Raw genomic sequence first — 19,199 nt, 5'->3', positions numbered from 1 at the left:
TTTCCTCCAGCCCATCCCAGGAATTCCAGATTTAGCACAACCCGTGTTTAGTGTGGCAGAGGCAGCCTATTTCTAAAATGCGGGCTGAAATATACTTTACAAGAGAAGGCTGCTGTCTTCCCTTCCACTGCTCCCGAAACATTTCATAAATTGCTAGGGCTTGGGAAAGGAGATGATGGAAAAACTACACTAGGAAAAGCTTTCCATGTGCAGGGGGAGAAAATAAAAAATGAACAGATTAATATGGGTATGTCCTAACTCCCAGCTAAGGAGATCCAGGGCTTAACACAGAGCTGAGTAACTGTTGAAGGTATTTCCATTGTATTTGTAACATATTCAGTGCCCCACTGTTATCCTGTATGCCTTTGCTAGAATTTTTCTACTTTTCTGCTTTTACTGTTTATGCTGTTTCCTTCTAGAGTTTCTTCCACACCTCACCAGAACTTTGGCCTTCAGCTAAAATCATTGCCTCCGTTGTGTTTTCGAATACAAATCAGGCCTTTGTCTTGAAGTCCCTACTTTAACCTGTCCAGATGCAGGTTTCAGGGGAGGAGGCAAAGCGCGGGGAAGGAGACAGGAGGTGGTGAAAGCCCCCCTGGGTCATCCCCTGCTTCCCCTTGGCGACGGGATCTGCGCAGAGCAGCCGTGCTGCTATAAAAGCCCCCAGCCCCAGCCCTCCTCCATCCACACAGCGGCTGCGACCGCCCCGAAGGTGGTCACCCCATGGGCAGGGCTGCAGGAGGATGCCAGCCCATGGGCAGTATGCGTAAGCGTAATACGCTCCCTGCCTAGAGGAAAGGGATTTGAAGCTTGGCTTTGTGCTAGATCATAGAATCATTAAGGCTGAAAAAGACCTCTAAGATCATCCAGTCCAACCATCCACCCAACACCACCATGACGGCTAACCAATGTCCTGAAGTGCCATATCTAGTCCTGAAGTGCCATTAGCTAACCAGTGTCCTGAAGTGCTTTTTTTTGAAAACCTCCAGGGATGGTGACTCCACCACTTCCCTGGGCAGCCTCTTCCAATGCCTGACCACTCCTTCAGTAAAGACATTTCTGCTAAAATCGAATCTAAATCCCCCGTGATGCAACTTGAGGCATCCCTAGTTACCTTGGTGAAGGGACCAATACCTGCCTCACTACAACCTCCTTTCACGTAGTTGTAGAGAGCATATCCATATGGACAGATCTAAGATAAAGCATTTCCATATGGACAGATCTAAGGGATAGCACAGAACATCCAAAATCACTCCTGAATTTCTTAACCTGGTGGTTACCCATTAAATCAGAGCGCCATGCAGTTGTCACGTCCACACGTATCATTAGCGATCACGTACCTGTCAGCTTTTTTCCCTTGTTCTTGTAGTATACAATGAAGATGACAATGCCAACTAGTGCCACAAAAAACAAGACGACGATCAACACGTATAAGATCCTGTTTGTTCCTGCAGGATGTCAAAAAGATAGTGCCATCAGCATGCAGCCTGTACTCAGCAGTATGACAACCCTCGCTCGTTTGACCTGTTTTTCCACAGGAGACGTGGGTTTTTTCCCTTCCTACTTGATTTTCAGTTTCTGTAATAAGGACAACGGCTCTAGCACTCATGCAGTTCTGTGACACGCAGCCTTACTGAGTCTACCTGATACTGAGCCACCTCCATAAAAACCAGAGTCTTGGTGTCTCAGAGATGTGGGATCGAGTCATGTTCCTCTGAAAGTCCCCTTGCAAGGTGCCAGCAGCCCATGGGCTGGGCTTGCTCTGCCTCAGGGGACGGGGGACATAGCCCTTATGGAGATGGTAGACTCCAGCTGGCAAAATTTGTCCTTTATCTCAGGTTATGAAGCATCACTGCATGCCAGGCAAGCAGCCTCCCTGGCACCATAACCCCACTGGAGAGCGAAATGGGCAGTGGGCAAGAAGGGAGAGCTGTGTTCAGCTGTGACTGTACCCACTGCTGTAAAAGAAGCATGAGGAGATGCTGCTAGCCTTCATACAGATAATTTGTGTCTGGAAATCAGCAGGCTGAACAAATGAAAGAGCTGTAAATGTGACGGAGGTCACAGGTATGACAGCAATGCTGCCTGCCATGCAGTTTCAGTGGGAGGTGTAAAGCTCTGGTTAGTAATGGACACGGGCCCTGGAGCTGCCAGGCTTCAGGTAATCTTTAAAGGTGGGAGTTTCCAAGAGCACTGTGTTGGTCTGCAGCTGCTCCCCCTGGAGTCACCCGCAATGGGAGTGGAGTTAAGCCAGCCAAAGACCCTAGCAAACCCATCGCTCCTCCTCCCTGGTGCTTTCTAACAGATACTTTGTGTGAGGACACATACCATCTTCCGATGGCTCAGGCACCTTCCGTTCGGCACAAACTGCATCTGACTTGTCCGTCCCAGGCACGGTTTCTACCATTCCTAGAGCTGTACAGCTGAAAAAGAAAGACAAAGAGGCTAGGTTCTCAAAGAGGGAGCTTGTCATGGCTCCTACACTTAGCAGAGCAGTACTTTCTCCTGTAACGTACAACATTTATCCTGCATTTCCCCACCATTGAGAAGCTCATATACATTCTTTATCTTCAGCTGTGTTAGCCTAGCAGTTCTGTCGTTACTGCTCTTCTCTCTTGCTTCCCCCCCTAGGAAGAATTCAAGCTCCAGTGTGAGAGTGCTCTGTGCGCTCTGCAGAGAGTCTGAAACACCCCGCTGAAAAATGCTTTCGCCCAAGCTTCTCCCTGCCTTGTGGCGTAGTCCTTTTGCAAAATACAGGGACTTACTTGGTCCAGGATTTACACTTGTCGGTGGATGAAGCGACCTTCGAGAAGTAGCCTCTGGGACATGGTGTACACATCGTGTCCTTGTCTTGTTGCACTGTGTGTAGTAAAGGAAGAAAAAATATATACAAAACACAAGACACTCCTAGCTGAGCTTCCACTGGTTGCTTTCAGGTAAGGGGAAGGTGACTATGCTCCCCATACCCCTGCTCCGCTCCCCTCACCCCAGAAGCTTCTCTGAAGAGAGAAGGGTCTTCGATTACATCAGAGCAACGGTCACACGTAAGCAGAAAAAAGTACGCTAGTCTCACCTGAGCGCTTATCTACAGGTTCAAAATGAGAAATCACCAGGAGCCTTTTGCAGTTATTGTAAAATAACACACAGCTCTTACACCCTTCCATTAACTTCCTTGTGGCGATGCTCTGCCACGGACAGCAACGCGAACTGCTGTTGTTAATTCCATGAAGCCACAGGAAACAAAACGCTGTATCAGGATTCGATAAACTCCAGAAAAACTGGCACCACTGTGTTCCAGGCCTATGCAGCATTTCGTCCTCCCTTACTCTATTACGTGCTGCTTTTTGGGGTTCCTCGTGCTTGGCGCAGCTTCTCCCAGGGTTCGTTACAACTCTGAGCTTGACTGTCTCTATTTTCCACCCACAAAACACCCGCCATTTGTTTTGAGCAGACTTAGGACAAAATTAAATGTCCGTAATAAATCTTTGCATTACAAATCATCTAAACCAAAGAGTGTTTGCACTGCCTGAAAGGTGCTAATCACTTTTAACTTGCCTATAACATTATAAAATGGCAAAGTCATTGGACAAAAACTGATTTCAAACTCCACCTCAGCAACGATCCCCAACGGACCACCTCTCGGAATACTGGAGCATGTCCTAGTGACTCGGAGTCAGACGCCTCAGCAAATGTTAGAAACGCACTGAACACCTTGTGACTATTGCCATGTCCACGTGATATCTTGCAAAAGTCACTTGACCCAAGATGCTATTTAAACTTCCAAATGCAAGTAGCCCAGGACAGTTATACGCAGTAGTAATGATAACTCAGATACGCATCTCCTGTTGACAGCCATCTGAGAGTCCAAAGTATCCTCTAACGTCACCACCCTCACGATGCCGGCCTCATCCTGTTGGCCTGAGCTGGACATTTCACTTCGTACGTCCCCTTTCTCTGTCTTACCAGGATGCTCAGCTCCGAATCCGGGAGCACAGATGGTATTTCGCTGACAGCAGTCGCAGTCGTCGTTCCAGTGGTAGCCCATGGTACAAGCACACTGCCGCTGGAACGTGCTGTTCCCGGGGTTCACTTCTCTCAAAGCCTTCCCTAAAAGAGGAAGCAGATGGCAGTAAACATCTGCCAGAGAATAAGCCTCAAGTTTATGAGCCTCCTGTTCTACCAATTTGCTTTGCTTGAATGCCAGATGCAAAACCATTCATGTTAGAGGAAATGTTATCTCTCAAGAAGCATGGGACACCCTTGACCAGCATGGAGGTCCTCACTGACCACACTCCTGAGGAATACTTTTCCTTGTAGCTGCTGCAGAAGATAAACAGAGCTTTTGCAAGGGTGACACAAACGGGTTAGGGGAAGTGAACGCACCATGTGCTTGAGCCAAAGGACAACCTTTAAGATCCAGCCAACAGAAGCAAATGGCCCCAGTGAAGATAATGATTATCAGCAGCATGGAGACTACGGGCACGGTGCTCAGCACCCCGCAGAATCTCTGCTGTATGGGGACATCCCTCTCTGCCAGGCTCTTCTGCAGGCCCCGCCTCCAGTGCCGGGCATCCGAACAAAGCAACTTCCCTGGATCCACTTTCCCATCTTCGTGCTTCACTAATTTGGATTAACAGGTTCTTCAGTATGAACAACTCACCTTGATCACATATTTTATGTAGCAAACATTTATCTTCTTCATTCCAGACATCCATATACTCGTTTGGGCCACATGGCTGGCACACGCTATCAGAAGTACCGGTGCATCTAGCAGACATATACTTTCCTGCAAAAGAGAGAAGGACAAGCAGGTCATTCGCAAGTTGCACACCAGCTGTCTAAGGAGCTTAGGGAAAATCACAGGTTGGGCTAACACTGCTGGACAATCATTTCTTCCTGCCACCTTCTCCGTTCCTCGGCCTGGCCCCCATCTAGCGTGGCACTGAATCACCCGTGAAGCTCGCGGCCTGGGAGCAGTCCTATCTACGCGCACGAGGGTCAAGCGGCTTTCTGTCTCCCGTGGTGGTATGGTGCTATCCCAACAAAATAGCTGCTACGGCTTTTGCTGAGGTCAGCAGGACCCCTCCCACACTAGAAGGCATTCACAAGCCTGAAATCATGCACCTGCGAGGCTACGTGCCAATAGATTAGCAGAGTCACCAGGGCAAGCTGCCTTACTGACCCACAAAGCTGTTTCTCAGGAGCTTTTCAGCTACGTGGCCAGCACAGGCCAGTGCTCACATACCTGGCTCACACTTTGTGCAGCACCGTCCAGAGTACTCATAGTGTTGCTCGCTTTCACACGGTGGAGTGATTTGTAGTGACAACTGGAGCAGAGAAGGAGAGAGAAGACATGAGAACCAATAGACCTGGAGAGCTTCAGACCTACCAAGTCACAGTGCCGGCAGAGAAGAGGAAAACTTTTCTTCCGTGTAGCCTTTTGGATAGCTAAGCAGTAAAAATTACGCAACATTTATGACTTCAAAGGCGCTTTGTGGACATGCTAAGAATATGTACTTGATGCCGTACACACAGGGACTTGTAATACAGCCAGGTGATAAATAAATACCACAAACGTGCAATTTGTCATGAACTTTTGGCCTGCTGTATAACCTTTTCTTACAGTACTCTATTATTTGAAATCCGTGACTTTACAACAATTGTAAAGAAAATAAAATTGGCACAGAGATACTTCTGTAGTCTCTTCCACAGATACGGCCTCTGACCAAGACCTGAGCAAGTGACAGCTTTAATACATAGCGTTACGCAAACAAGTAAGGTGAGCGATTTACAACGCTGAAAAAGAAGAAGTTCCCAGCTTCCTGCTGGGATACACAATACTCCCGGCTAGCCCCAGAAAATGTTGGACTTCACTTTTGCAGCTTTTTATGGCTCCCATTGTGTCCTGCAGAGACGGTCTCATGGAACTGAGGCAGCCATCCAGCGAGGTGATAAAATTAAGCCAACAACATTTTGCTTCTCAAAAACCAAACCAAAATAAACCCAATACAAAACGTGCCCACAAACCACCTGAAACTGTTACACCAGAGGGTATCTGCCAAGCGGGGAGCAGTGTCACCTCTAGCCCTCATGGGGCCCCGTGTCGTGCCCCGGCTCTCAGCCGCCCTGGCAGCGGTCCTCCAGGCAAACTCAACACCTTACAACCAGCTGTTGATCTTGTGATAGATGATTCAAAATCCGGCCCGCAGCAGGGAATCCTTCCTTATTGGATGCAGTTCTTAAAAGCTCATTTGCTTGAAGAAAGCTGCAGTAAAGCTTCTGCTGTTGGTTAAAGGGAGCTTTTGCCATCTAATAGCGTATGACAGCCCTGGGCCTACTGATACTGGTTTCCATTCTTCTACTTGGCATTCTCCTCTTGTTTCACAGAATCACGGCATGGTCGGGGTTGGCAGGGACCTCTGTGGGTCACCCAGTCCAACCCCCTGCCCAAGCAGGGTCACCCAGAGCAGGCTGCACAGGACCTTGTCCAGGCGGGTCTGGAATATCTCCAGAGAAGGAGACTCCACAGCCTCCCTGGGTAGCCTGTTTCCTCCAAGTCTTTACTTCTCCTCTTTCATCCTTTTCACAGTTTCAGCAACAGCAATCTCTTTAAACAGAAAATATTTTTCCCTAAGCACCTTGTCCTCTTCTAACACTGGGAAGGGTCTTGTGACTTCAAGACAACCAAAAATGTCGACATTTTTCTTTAAAACACCACCTTTCGGCTTGGAGTTTGAGCCATAGGTTGGTGCATACCTTGTGTTCATCAAAACCACACTAGCTGTGTATGGAACAGAGTGAGTACCTCGAGTCAAGGTATTTTCTGTGTTTATAAACACCTTTCAGCCGTTCTTTTATCAGGACATCAATCCCAGGTCAAATGAAGAGTCCAGTCTTGCAGGAAATCTTCTGTTGTCTCCCTGTTTCCCCGGGTCTTTCTTTGCACTCCTTAGCAGTACCCTTCTCGCGATTAGGCTAGGTGTTTTTCAGCAGGAAGATTTGTGTTTTGCCTTTGCGCTGCACCTCCCGGGAGGCGCACGGGGTAACGATCAGCGCTGGCAAGGCGAGAGGCCATCGAGGAAAGGGGACGCCGGGCCAGCCTGGCAGCTGAGCAGCGACGTCGCTCAGTGTCCCAGGGGAAATCCTGAACACACTCATCGGAGGAGCTCGTTTTCTGTCGCGCACTCGAGGCAGCGTCGGCTCAAGCACAAAGCTGGGCTGCTTGGGGGTGAAGCGACGCTGCAGGACTGAGCAGCGGAGGGAACGTCTTGAGCAACCGATTCCCTATTCCCAGCCATCCAAAAAGGCAACAAAAGCAATGAGACCAATGACAGGACCAGTCACTCGCTTTTGGTAACAGAATGTCCTCTTCTTCCTCGTTTGCCCCAGTTTGATAGTTCCTCTTTAGAAGAAAAGACTAAAAAATTACTGAAGTGTCAACCAAGGGCAAAGTCATCCTTTTTAAGGAAGGACATGCAAATCTGCTAGAGTGCATTCAGCTAAAGGGTCTGGAATAATTTCGGAGCATCACAGCTCAGCCGGAGGAGAAGCAGCAATCCCCTGGCGCAGAGGCTAATTGCTTGCCTACCTTTTGGAAATCATTTCACACCTCCCTGCTTTACTGCATGAAGAGGGCTGTTGCCACGGCGTGCTCACAGCTGCATAGACCTACACTCCATGTCAACAAGCAGTCTCTGCTGCGACCACGTCCTTCCCCTTTTCACGCAAGCCAAAGCGTTCACAGAGCTGCAGCACTTTGATTTAATGCTCCACAACGTAAGGACGGGGCTCTCGGCATCCACGAGCTGACGAACGCCCACGAGAGCCCAGCCTCCTCGCGAAGGCGAGGGATTTCAACCTGGCGTTTGCTGGCTGGACCTGCCAAGAGTGAAAGCTGAGGGGAGAGAGGACACGGAGGGAAACAAAACCAGCCCGGGGTTTTCTCAGGGTGGGAGCTGACCCAGCGAGCTTGGGCCCTTTTGCTAACACAGCCCCACTGAAGTCAGGTCACCCCTCGTTTTAACCCTCTGCCGGGAGACGGCGCGTGTCTCATCATCAAACCGCGCCCCAGCTTCCCTTGGGGGCTGGCAGGTCCTCACGCCGCTGGAAGCACAGCGACCCGGCGCTTCCCCACCAGCAGCGCATTCCCGCCACGGCGTCCTGCCGAGACGGGGAAGTGCGATTCGTCTCGCAGATGAGGAACTCGCACCCGGAGGCCGGCTGGCTTTACGGAGGTGGCAGGAAACCAGACCAAGTCTCCCAAGGCTCAAGTTCACCTCGTAACCCCTGGAACATCCTTCCTCTCATCGGGCACTGGCCCGTGGGGCAGAGTAACCTGGGTATCACCGAGTTCTTATCTAGGGAGAGAAGCCTTGAGCTGCTGGAGAGAGTCCAGCGGAGGGCTACGAGGATGAGGAGGGGACTGGAACATCTCCCCTACGAGGAGAGGCTGAGGGAGCTGGGCTTGTTCAGCCTGGAGAAGAGAAGGCTGAGAGGGGACCTTAGAAATGCTTATAAATATCTGCAGGGTGGGTGTCAGGAGGATGGGGCCAGACTCTTTCCAGTGGTGCCCAGTGACAGGACAAGGGGCAATGGGCACAAACTGAAGCAGAGGAAGCTCCAGCTGAACATGAGGAAGAACTTCTTCCCTCTGAGGGTGACGGAGCCCTGGCCCAGGCTGCCCAGGGAGGCTGTGGAGTCTCCTTCTCTGGAGATATTCCAGACCCGCCTGAACAAGGTCCTGTGCAGCCTGCTCTGGGTGACCCTGCTTCGGCAGGGGGTTGGACTGGGTGACCCACAGAGGTCCCTGCCAACCCCGACCATTCTGTGATTCTGTGAAGCGACCTCGATGAATGCGAAGGTGTCAGCCTCCTCTGAAGCAACTAAGTCAGTCAAAACCCAGCCTGGTTATTCCTTTAGTGGTCTCGCTATTGCTGAAGCTGTTCATTGAACACCACCACCCCGTGCAAACGAGTGCCTCAAAGAGCTCTAAGTGCCCTCTGTAAATGTCATTTTTCACTTGAAAAGTGTGTGAAGCACGCAAGTTTGCACCAGTCCCTAAAAAAAAAGTCGTCTTTCCTGCTTGATAACCATTACCTCAGAAGAAGCATATCTGACAGGGGAAGAAGGACAAACCTCCTCTGGGCTTGGTGGATCCGGTTCGGTAAAGCACGCCAACACCCGCTTACCTTCAAGCACATGGGCAGGACCATCACCTTCTCTGGAAAAACAGGCATGCTCGCCTCGAGGTTGGCAGGAGGACTGCCTTTCGGTGTCAAGCTGCAGGCAGCCTTTTCGGCTTCTTTCTTTTTTTTCCCCCCCCTCCATTTGTTGAAAAGGACGCTAAGCAAGAGTGTGCTTGTAGGGTCGGAGAGCTTTGATGACTCAGAGCTACAAAGCACCACTGTGTTACTCAGACTTTGAAAAAACACACACACAGGTGCTTCTGAAGGGGGAACCGGCAGCGTTCAGATTCCTGTCCCCAGGCTTAAGGAAATATTTATTCTTGGTGCCGTTGAGCAATCGGATGGCAGCAGAAGCTGTGTGTCATGGATTCTAAAATTACTTCCTTGCTCAGATGAATATTCAGACGGACATTTCAGCGAAGATAGAGTTGCATGGGCCCCTTTCCTTTAACAGAAAAAATCTGGAAGAACAAGCTCGGGGGTTTCCACAGTCTTTTTCCCATGTCACTTCTGAATGAGAACCTGAGGCCTCAGTGGGGATTGCTCATTAGTGATAATCCTCGTTTTGCAAAAACTGAAATGTAAAGGGACACGTCAAGGGGTAACTATCTTAAGATGACACCTTCTTGCTCAGTGCAGTTGTTTCTGGAGAGCATTCAAGTCGTCTGTCATCATTTCACTGAGCAAAGCACATTTTTTTTTCTCAGTTTAGTATTGCAGACCAAACGTACCTATGGGAGAGCCAACTGTGGTGTGTCCTGCCTTGCACACCGCTTGTTCTTTATACTTTGGAGCCTGAGTTTGCCCAGCCCACTTGCTTCTGAGGTCCCTAGCCTTTCCTGCTGTAGAACTATAAAATTTCTGAAATCAGGGCTTTATTTGCCTTCGTCGAGAGGATTGAGCTTTACCAGCATTTCCCGATCTGAAGTAGCCCCAGCAAGCACAGCACCCTGCTACCCAGCTAGGATGGCCTCGGCAGTCATCTGCTGATTTTTCTCCTTGGAATGCGAGCCACTCGCTCTCCTCTCACACCAATGGTCTGCTCGCAGCCCTCCAGCTTCCTACCTGACTTGGGTCAGCTGTGTCACTAAGCAAAACCCAGATTCCTTCGGCTCACTGCCAGTTTTGGGAGCCTTGCCTAAAAAACTATTTCAGAATAAAACCAGAATCTGGTTCTCGATGGGTACAGCTCCGTGGCTGGTGCTGCCAGACACTCTGTTGAGGCACAGAACAGTAACGCACTCAGTGAAGGACTCTGGAAATTTTTACAACTGTGAGTTTACAAGGGGAAAGGGGAGTTTTACGTTGAAGATTTATTCATAATCACACGGATGCCGACTGCAACAGTCCCTTCATAGAGAGTTTTCACTACTGACAAAAATTCAATCAGAGCAGCGCACAAGTCACAGCTGTGCAATTCCGGTTCTTCGCTTGCAGGTCTGTAACTCATCACAAAAACCTTAGATTGTGAATGAAATGCTTTTGGTGATGTCAACTTTCCAGCGACCAGTAAACCACATCACAGAACTACCACCACGTGGCAGAATATAGCCGGGAAACGGCAACAGCTAAAAACTAAATATTTTTTCACTCTTAAAAATAAGACCTTGAAACCCTGCTAGAGCCTTAATACCTGAGGAGGCCAGAAAGAACACAAGGGATAAAACAGAATAACGACGTCAAGAGAAATCTTGCAGCCTGGAAGCGGGCAAGCGGGGCTGAGAGCCCCATCCTGACTATTCCCCCTTGCCCTTCTGTTTTAGCACGCAGCAAAAAGCAAACACCTGAGCAACTGGTGCTGCCTCGCCAACGGGAAGGACCAGCTTGGCTCTTTTACCAATCTCCAACCCACCGAGAGTTATTTCTAGCCGGCAGACTACGCGAAGGAGAAGTGCCGCACTGACCGCTCTCCCAGCGGGGCGGTGGGGGCAAGGCAGACAGGAACCTCAGGTCGATCAGACGGGAGATGACGGAGGTGATAGATGGTGGGGCCGAAATGGCCGCCGGCCAAACGTGTGGATCGGCCAGCTTTCCTCCGTGGACTGAGAGCTCACCGTCACGGGCACAGCGTTTGTCATTCGGAGGCAAAGTCGTCTTCGTACAAAGTAGGGTACACCTAACGTGTTCACCGACTGGGCAGGCGGTAGCATCTGCATGTTGCCTGCTTGGTCTGCACTTTGATGCAAAACCTCATGCTTTAACCTACGTGTTCTCCCCGCCACAGTAATTCAAAGACTAATAGCCACTAGGCAGAATATTTTAGAGATTCATCAGAGGGCAGAAACCCAAAAGGCAACTACACCAAAATATTTAAGAAAAAGGCTTGACGGCAAGACAACAGTCCATAACAAGCAGAAATGAAAACTGAAGAATAATGACGTTACCTAGATGTGCTTGTGAAAGGGTCTGCGAAGGCAAATCTCTTCTGGATTAAAAACAGGCGCAGCAGCAGCGCTCCACAGGGAAGCTGAGCGGTCTCGCCACTCCAGGTACGGTCTCAGTGCTCGCCATGAGTACCCTCTACGCCCATTCATGCTTAATTAAAATAATAACAATAAAAAGGCACTAAAGACACAATCATTTACGTGGAGCGCACTCCTCTCGCGCTTCAGTTCAGCAGATTATTTTTCTATGCTTCATCAAGCTGGAAGTTGAGTCTTAACGAAGAAATGATCATGGGAGATTTCTTGGGCTGGGTTATTTCTGGATGCCAGATTAAGGAGTTCAGTGGGGACTTGCCATGCCTAAAAATCTGTATGTTTATGTACTCTTTCCTTCCAGCATGCCACCAGAGTGGAGCATAACGTATCAATCTCTTCTGGTGTGCGGCAAGACGCCGCAGTTCTAGCTGAGCTGCCGGGGAGAAGAAGAAAGCTTGTGGAAAAGAGGGGAAGCCAGTTGTCACCACCTGACGCTCTGCTTTGGCTTCCTTCTCCTGGATTTTAGCATTGCACAAGGAACAAATACTGAACACTCTGCAGGCAGAAATGAGAAGGGTAGTGGTGGGGCTGTAGCCCCTGCTTTGGACGACGGCCATGTAGAAGGGATGCACGTAACACCCACAGACCGCTCTGCCTTGGTGTGAGGTACAGTAAGAACTGCGTGATCGGATCTGCACCTTCACCATGAAGCAATCGCTGCCTTTATGAAAGGGCTCAGGACTGGGCTGAGAATTTGTTCATTTACCCTTCAGGTGTCACCACAAGGAACCAGCTCTGCTGGGGACTGTGGGCCAGGCAAGTCAGTGGAAATATCGTTCCCTGATTCGAACGGCCTTTGCCTCGTTTCCTTAAGCAGCCTGTTTTACTACATGTGGCATTGCAGGGGAGAATTTTTTTTCCTGTGAGAGCAGATTCAAGGAATCATCTTTGACTCTGCTTCAGCAGGGGGGTTGGACTGGGTGACCCACAGAGGTCCCTTCCAGCCCCCACCATTCTGTGATTCTGTGATTCTGTCTTTGCTACTGAACAATGAAAAGCTACTGAAGAACATGATGCTCATAAGGCAAAACTATTTGCTGTGGCAAAATAACATGCTCAAAATAGATTCCCTTGCGTGCTACATAAGCAATTTTTAGGACTCCATACGAAGCTAGTAGCACATTTTTCCCTATCTGTCTTCCAGATTAATAGGTTGCCTAACAAAACTTCACAGTATTTTTTTTTCCATACAAGATTTTTTTTCTTTTCCCTCCACTTTAACCACTGACTAAATATATTCTGCACCCATCTGCAGTCACAACTGTTGTTCTTTGTCATTCTTGAGCGGACCCTATATACTTTTTTTTCTTTTGGAGTAGCCACAAAGTGGTCAGGGTGAATGACCTCATTTTTTTCTTTCCCCCCCCCTCCTTGGCTAATTGGCTCCTGCAGGGTGGATTAAACCCTCCAGCTTGGCTCTTTTACCAAACACAGCCTTTCCTGGTCTCTTTTATCTAGATTTTAGGAGAGGAGCAGCCAGCGGGTTCCGCAGAGCCGAGAGGAGGCTGCGGGTCTCAGCCTCTCCATTAGAGACATCGCCGGGAAGGGGCACGGAGCCTCCGCGAACGCATTTGGCCAAGTGGTGTGGGGGAACAGGCAGAAGAGGACCTGGAGAATGAGGGTGAGGGGCGGATGCTGCAGCATGATGGCAGCTGGCTGGGGGGGGACACGGATCCGCTCCCTTCTCCGTCCTGCGGTGATGGATGACTCTCTGGCTCTGTTTGCACCCACGACATCCCAAGCGCTGCGCAAACACGGGAGAAAGCCAAGCCCTTGGCCCAAAGAACTCACGCCCTGAAAGAGCAAACAAAAAAGGTGCCCAAGGGGAGCACGGTGCAGAGCAGCCGAGGTGGCTGTGTGGGTACGGCACAAAAACCAGGACGTCCCGGAGCGCTGGGTGCTCGTCAGCGTCGCTCCCCTGGCACGTCACAAACGCAACCGCACGCTGCAGCGACACGCAGACAGAGAAAAAAACGGGAAAGTTGCGTTTCTCCAGAGCTGGAGCATCGCACCAAACCCCGCGGCCACAGCGCCGAGATGACGGGGACCGCCCGGGGTCCGCAGCCCACCCTGCGGCTTCCAGCCATCGCTGCTCTGCCCCGCGGAGGCCCAGCAACAGTCCTTCCTCTGCTAGGTGAAGTCTGGACCGTCTTCAAAGGAGAGCAAGTCATAAAAAAGGGGCAAGTTCTGTCAGGCAGGCTATTGCGTTATACAAACCCAGGCCTACCCGAGTCCATAGTGCAACCTGGTTAAACAGCACTCGATTTTTATATCGCATTTATAACACACAAATATTTGCCCTCGTGTTTTCCATGGGTAATAATGAGCCGTGCTTCGAGCAGCTGCTTCCCCACGCACGGCAACACCAACCGACGCGCACGTAAAGCAGCTGCAGCAGCAGCCAGAGAGATTCCGCCGAAAGCAAGGAGCTGAGGGTGCCATGAACCAGACATCTCCACCTCCCTCTTCTCCCCACTGTCCATCTCCAGTAAGCTAAACTGGTATCTGAAGCGACCACCATGGGTCCAGCAGCCTTTGCAGCGCGGGGCGTGGGACGGAAGGAGGTGTGGATTCTGCGGTCACAGCACGCGGCGGCAGGAACCCTCCTGGCTCTGGCCACCACAAAGCCCTCCTGGAGATCCGGTCATCCAGGCAGGGAAGAGGAGGAGGAGGAAGACAGCCTCGCAACAGGGGTTACCTTTCCGTCGCGTCCCTACAGCAGGGCCTTCCATCACTCGAACTCCAAGGGACAGACGGACAAACACAGCAGAGCGACTCAAATACGGTTCCTCTGAATGGCGCTAAGGTAGCAGTGCCAATGCTTTGAGGTTTTTATGATTTTCTAGGCTGTAGAGTTACGCACGCGTCCCTTTTACCGTCTGCACTGGTTCTCGCACAGCGGTCAAATGACATCGCGCTTTTCTGAGCGTGGGGCTGCTTGGGAGTAACAGGCAACAGAAACAGATCCTCAGGGCCAGATAATCCATCTGCTCGACCTGCATTTTAATTTTTCCCTTCCGGCACAGCATGAAGAAAGCCCCGTGCCGTAAATGGCATGGTCAGTACCCTCGAGATGGCTGACAAGCTTCGAAATTCTACTGACTTGTGAAATGCGGCGAAGGTTTGTTTTGGTCCCATTTGTGGGAAAGAAGAAATTACATCAGGAAGATGATGCTGAACATGAAAAGGGAAGCAACAAAGGTTTCTTAAATTGTGGATTGGTTCAGATTTATACGCAATATATTCCTTTTATATGAGGCGCTGTAAGATTTTTCACATGTTCTGGGGGAAACTGCAAAGCAATGAACAATTTTCCAGTTTCCCTTGAGGAACTGTTCCTGCAAGGGCATTTTGACAAGCAAACTAGCTGAATTACAGTAACTTTGAAATCCGTGCTGTTAACAACAGAACAAATGCAGGAGTTTAGATTAGATGCTGTAGAAGTTTTGCTCTCCTGAGTGATTCCTTTGGCCCTGATTAGAGCAGGAATACTGGACCAGGAGAGCCCATGATATAACACAGCACGGACATTTTTATGCTCTTTTTTTCCCTCTCATCATAAAGATTGTGGAGGTTGTGGAGTCTCCTTCTCTGGAGATATTCCAGACCCACCTGGACAAGGTCCTGTGCAGCCTGCTCTGGGTGACCCTGCTTCGGCAGGGGGTTGGGCTGGGTGACCCACAGAGGTCCCTTCCAACCCCGACCATTCTGTGATTCTGTGAAGTTAAAAGTTCTGTATTTTGGGCAAAGTTTTTCTATATTACAAACAACTCCAGATGCTTGCGGTGCGCAAACTCTCCCTGTAAAGTAAGGATGACGGGGCAGTGGAAGTGCCCATCCCATTGCCACACAAGGGAAGACGAGTCCTTGGCGTTCAACCAGGCAACTGGTTTACTGCATATCTGCAAGGCTTTAACTCCCATCTGACAGAAACATTTCTGCTCTCCGCCAGCGCTAAGCGAGGAAAGGGATGTGACTATTCCGTACAAAGAAGCTGAGCCTCAGAAAGCAAAATACCGCGTCCTCTGACGGGCGCCCGAGACGAACCACTTAAAGATCATCTTGTGGCTGAAGCACAAGACAAGGAGGGCTGAGCCCTGCTCCCAGCAGTTCTGCTCCACGCTCGGTGTGTGACCTAGAGCAAGTCACGAATTCTCTGTTCCTGCTTCCTCTTTGGTGAAAATGACGACGATGACGGTCGTGTCTGTTCTCAGCATTTACAAATACTCCATTAACTTACATTTCCAAGTATTTCTCATTCTTCGCAGGAAGTACACTGCAAATATCACTGCCCTATCACCACCCCACCGGATTATCAACTCCAAACTAACACAAGCTCATCAGACAAACTTCAGCCCTACCACACTTACTCTCACCGTTTGTTCCATCAGAAAACAGTACTCTTAGAAGAAGCCACTGTTCACACCAGGCAAGCAAAGGAGGACCTGGAAGGCTGGCCAGGAGCAGCATCTCTCCAAGCTTGCCTTCCTTTCACATTCTTGACTTGCAGGTTCTGCTCACGGTTGCATACGGGATATCAGATTAATTGGCTCAAGTATTGCTTTTGCTACAGAAGCTTACGCTACAGCTTTCCTAGAACCCCCTACCATTTTGTACCGCTTCTTGTCCAAGGCATCGGCTCTGGAAAGCGGCACCACTTACAGACTCAGAATGAAGCACGTGCTGAATGCAGTGGAAAGACTTCACAGAGCAGCCTGAAATAAACACAAGTTCCCTGTTTTGCATCTTCTGAAAGGCTATGAATTGAGAGATGAGAAGTAACAAGGAGCTCCTCCTGGCTCCTCCATCAGGGTACTCCCTGAAACATGGGACCTACAGCATGGAAATCTGAATTTCCAAGGGTTGGTCAACAGTTGAGCAGGTTCCAGGCAACGAGGAGATTCCAAAGCGAACAACCGCCCCAAACCCAAATGGTTCCAGGAGGAAGCAAACGTGTCATGGTTAGTGACCTGGAGCAAAGGTACAAAGAACACCGAGGTCTGCTCATCATGCTGCAGTGATTTCAGTCCTGAACACCAGGGTAGGGGGGGTGGGGAAAAGACAGAAACAGAGGATACTGAGGAACGGGACAAACCACCTGAAAGCTGCGGTGTAAGAAACTGCTTTTGAAACACGCAGGCTCATTCATAGACATATGGAGGACACCTGGAAAGCAGCAATTGAAGAGAAGGCCAAGGAGCGAGGGCGGACAGAACGAAACACATGTTTTAGAGGGGGGAAAAAAGGCCTGTGTGGTTTTAGGCAGCATATTTAGGACCAGAGATCCAGAGGGAAGGCTCTCAGGACTGTGCGGTCAGACATTAAATTGTAAGCTGTAGACAGCAGAGGGTTTTTTGTTTTGGTTTTTCTTTTTTATCTTTTTTTTTTTTTTCTTGAAGCTGCACCTTGCTCTCAGGGAACCCAGCCACGGCCCATTTCTAGCACTATGCTGAGGGAAGCACTTAAAGTGACACAACTAATCAAGAATAATGAGACAGGGAGAAAAGCTGCAAGTTCAAATGAAAGAAATACAAAAGGTAACGAGGCTGCCAAACATTGATTAATGGAGGAAAGAAAAGCGCCTGTAGCGTGGGATTCGCAGACAGCCTGCCAGTCTAGAAGGGTCTAAATAACCTGAAGGGAGAGGAATTGTTTTTAAGCTGTACAACTAGAAAAAGCAAAGCAAGATTCTGCAAATTCAAACCACTGGAGGAAACCCAACGTACGCCATTCACAAGGCTCGGCAAGAGCTGGCTGCAGAAAATGATTTTTCTCCAAACACGGGCAGACCAGCCACGACCCCAACCGTAAAACGCGCCGACCATGAGCCACCCGGCATCGCGTGGAGCTGCAGAAAGAGCACGCTCTGCTCGCAGACCACCGCAGGGCCAAACCTCGCTCAGACCCTTCCCCCCGAGAGGAAAGGGGCTGCGCTTTTGGGGCGGCTGCCCCGGGATTGGGGTTGGGCTCCCGGCTCGTGGCGGCACGTGAACCTCCAAGCGAGTGGCATCGCCAGCCCGCGCCTTGGTCTTCCACCCGTGGAGCGGTGGTCACGGCACCGTCCCACCTCCCGGGGCTTGCCCTGGGGACGGCGGGGTGGTCAGAGCCCGGAGAGCCGCAGCGGGGCTGCGAACGCTGCACGCGCTCGTCCCGCGTCGGAGGGACCAGCGTGCTCACGGCTCGCTTGAATCCATCCGTTCGGTAGGGTGGAGCCTGCCTTATTTTTACTCCACACACAAATTATATTCCCTCAACAACCCCGCTGCAAATATTTTCTGGCTTCTCGCGCCCTGCCCTGGGCGGGAGCAGGCTGTTTTCCCCTGCAGATCCTCTGGCTTCCTTCGGAGCTCCGGGCTTGGGTTATTTTGATTTTAAAGCAGCGAGAATTTGTGAGACGGGGCGAGCTGCGGGGAAAAAATAAAAAAAGCAAGAAAACCAAACCCCAGACAACCAGAGGTGGAAAAAGAAGTCGAAGCTGCGCTGCTGAACCCCCGCTCGGCGCGAGGTGCCACGGGCTCTGGCTTCGCCACCGAGCGATGGGTGAAGAGATGGAGGTCCTGGTGACCTCCGGTCGGGGTCGGCCCTGGGGAGCAGCCTTACCTGTCCGCCCGCGGCGGCGAGGCAGAGGAGCAGGAGCCGGCAGCCCGACGGGACGGGCATGGCTGGGCGTCCCTCTCGGCCTCCTCCCGTGGCTCCTTTTCCTGCCGCCGAAGAGAAACTAGATCCTTCCAGGCGAGCGGCCGAGCCCCGGCAGCGCAGCGAGGCACATCGGGGCTGGCTACTTCTCCTTCTTCCTTTCCTTCCTCTCAGCTACACGAGGGGAGAAGAGAGAAGAAGAAGAAGAAGAAGAAGAGAGAGAAAAAAAAGCGCCTGGCTGTAGTTCCCACAGCATTTCCTCAGACTTGACATGCAGGTCTTTTTTTTTTTTTATTTTATTTTTTTTTTTTCCCCTCTTCTCGTCCCTCCCTTTCCTTTCTCCACCCCTTTTTACAAGAAGTTTAGTCACCGTGCCCACGTCCCTCCTCCCGGCGATGGGAACCGCTTTCCTTCTCGGCAGGGCCGATTCACGGGGGCTGAGGGTCTGGCAGAGCCCAGCGTGCTGTCGCGACACCTTCCCTGGCTCCCCGCGCTCGGAGAGCTACTGGAGAGAGTCCAGCGGAGGGCTGCGAGGATGAGGAGGGGACTGGAGCATCTCTCCTGCGAGGAGAGGCTGAGGGAGCTGGGCTTGTTCAGCCTGGAGAAGAGAAGGCTGAGAGGGGACCTTATAAATGCTGATAAATATCTGCAGGGTGGGTGTCAGGAGGACGGGGCCAGACTCTGTTCAGTGGTGCCCAGCAACAGGACAAGGGGCAACGGGCACAAACTGAAGCAGAGGAAGCTCCAGCTGAACAGGAGGAAGAACTTCTTCCCTCTGAGGGTGACGGAGCCCTGGCCCAGGCTGCCCAGGGAGGCTGTGGAGTCTCCTTCTCTGGAGATATTCCAGACCCGCCTGGACAAGGTCCTGTGCAGCCTGCTCTGGGTGACCCTGCTTCGG

The 19,199-nt window shown here is 50.7% G+C and overlaps 1 protein-coding gene across 1 annotated transcript in view; it reads right to left on the bottom strand.

Moving 5' to 3' along the window:
* TNFRSF11A (TNF receptor superfamily member 11a) overlaps positions 1 to 18,457 on the bottom strand; it is a 30,790-nt gene extending 12,333 nt beyond the window's left edge. Inside the window, exons 1-7 of the mRNA XM_075417162.1 lie at positions 18,266 to 18,457; positions 5,246 to 5,327; positions 4,661 to 4,786; positions 3,964 to 4,107; positions 2,766 to 2,859; positions 2,329 to 2,423; positions 1,341 to 1,448 (exon numbers count right to left, since the gene is read on the bottom strand). Of these exons, the coding sequence (XP_075273277.1) occupies positions 1,341 to 1,448; positions 2,329 to 2,423; positions 2,766 to 2,859; positions 3,964 to 4,107; positions 4,661 to 4,786; positions 5,246 to 5,327; positions 18,266 to 18,325 (709 nt within the window). The 5' untranslated portion in view covers positions 18,326 to 18,457. The remainder of the gene's footprint in view (positions 1 to 1,340; positions 1,449 to 2,328; positions 2,424 to 2,765; positions 2,860 to 3,963; positions 4,108 to 4,660; positions 4,787 to 5,245; positions 5,328 to 18,265) is intronic.
* Positions 18,458 to 19,199: the final 742 nt, after the last annotated feature.

This window comes from Opisthocomus hoazin, chromosome 3 (assembly GCF_030867145.1).
Source record: "Opisthocomus hoazin isolate bOpiHoa1 chromosome 3, bOpiHoa1.hap1, whole genome shotgun sequence".
NCBI lineage: Eukaryota > Metazoa > Chordata > Aves > Opisthocomiformes > Opisthocomidae > Opisthocomus > Opisthocomus hoazin.
The sequence above is the reverse complement of the archived record's forward strand: the minus strand, read 5'-3'. Positions and strand labels throughout refer to the sequence as shown.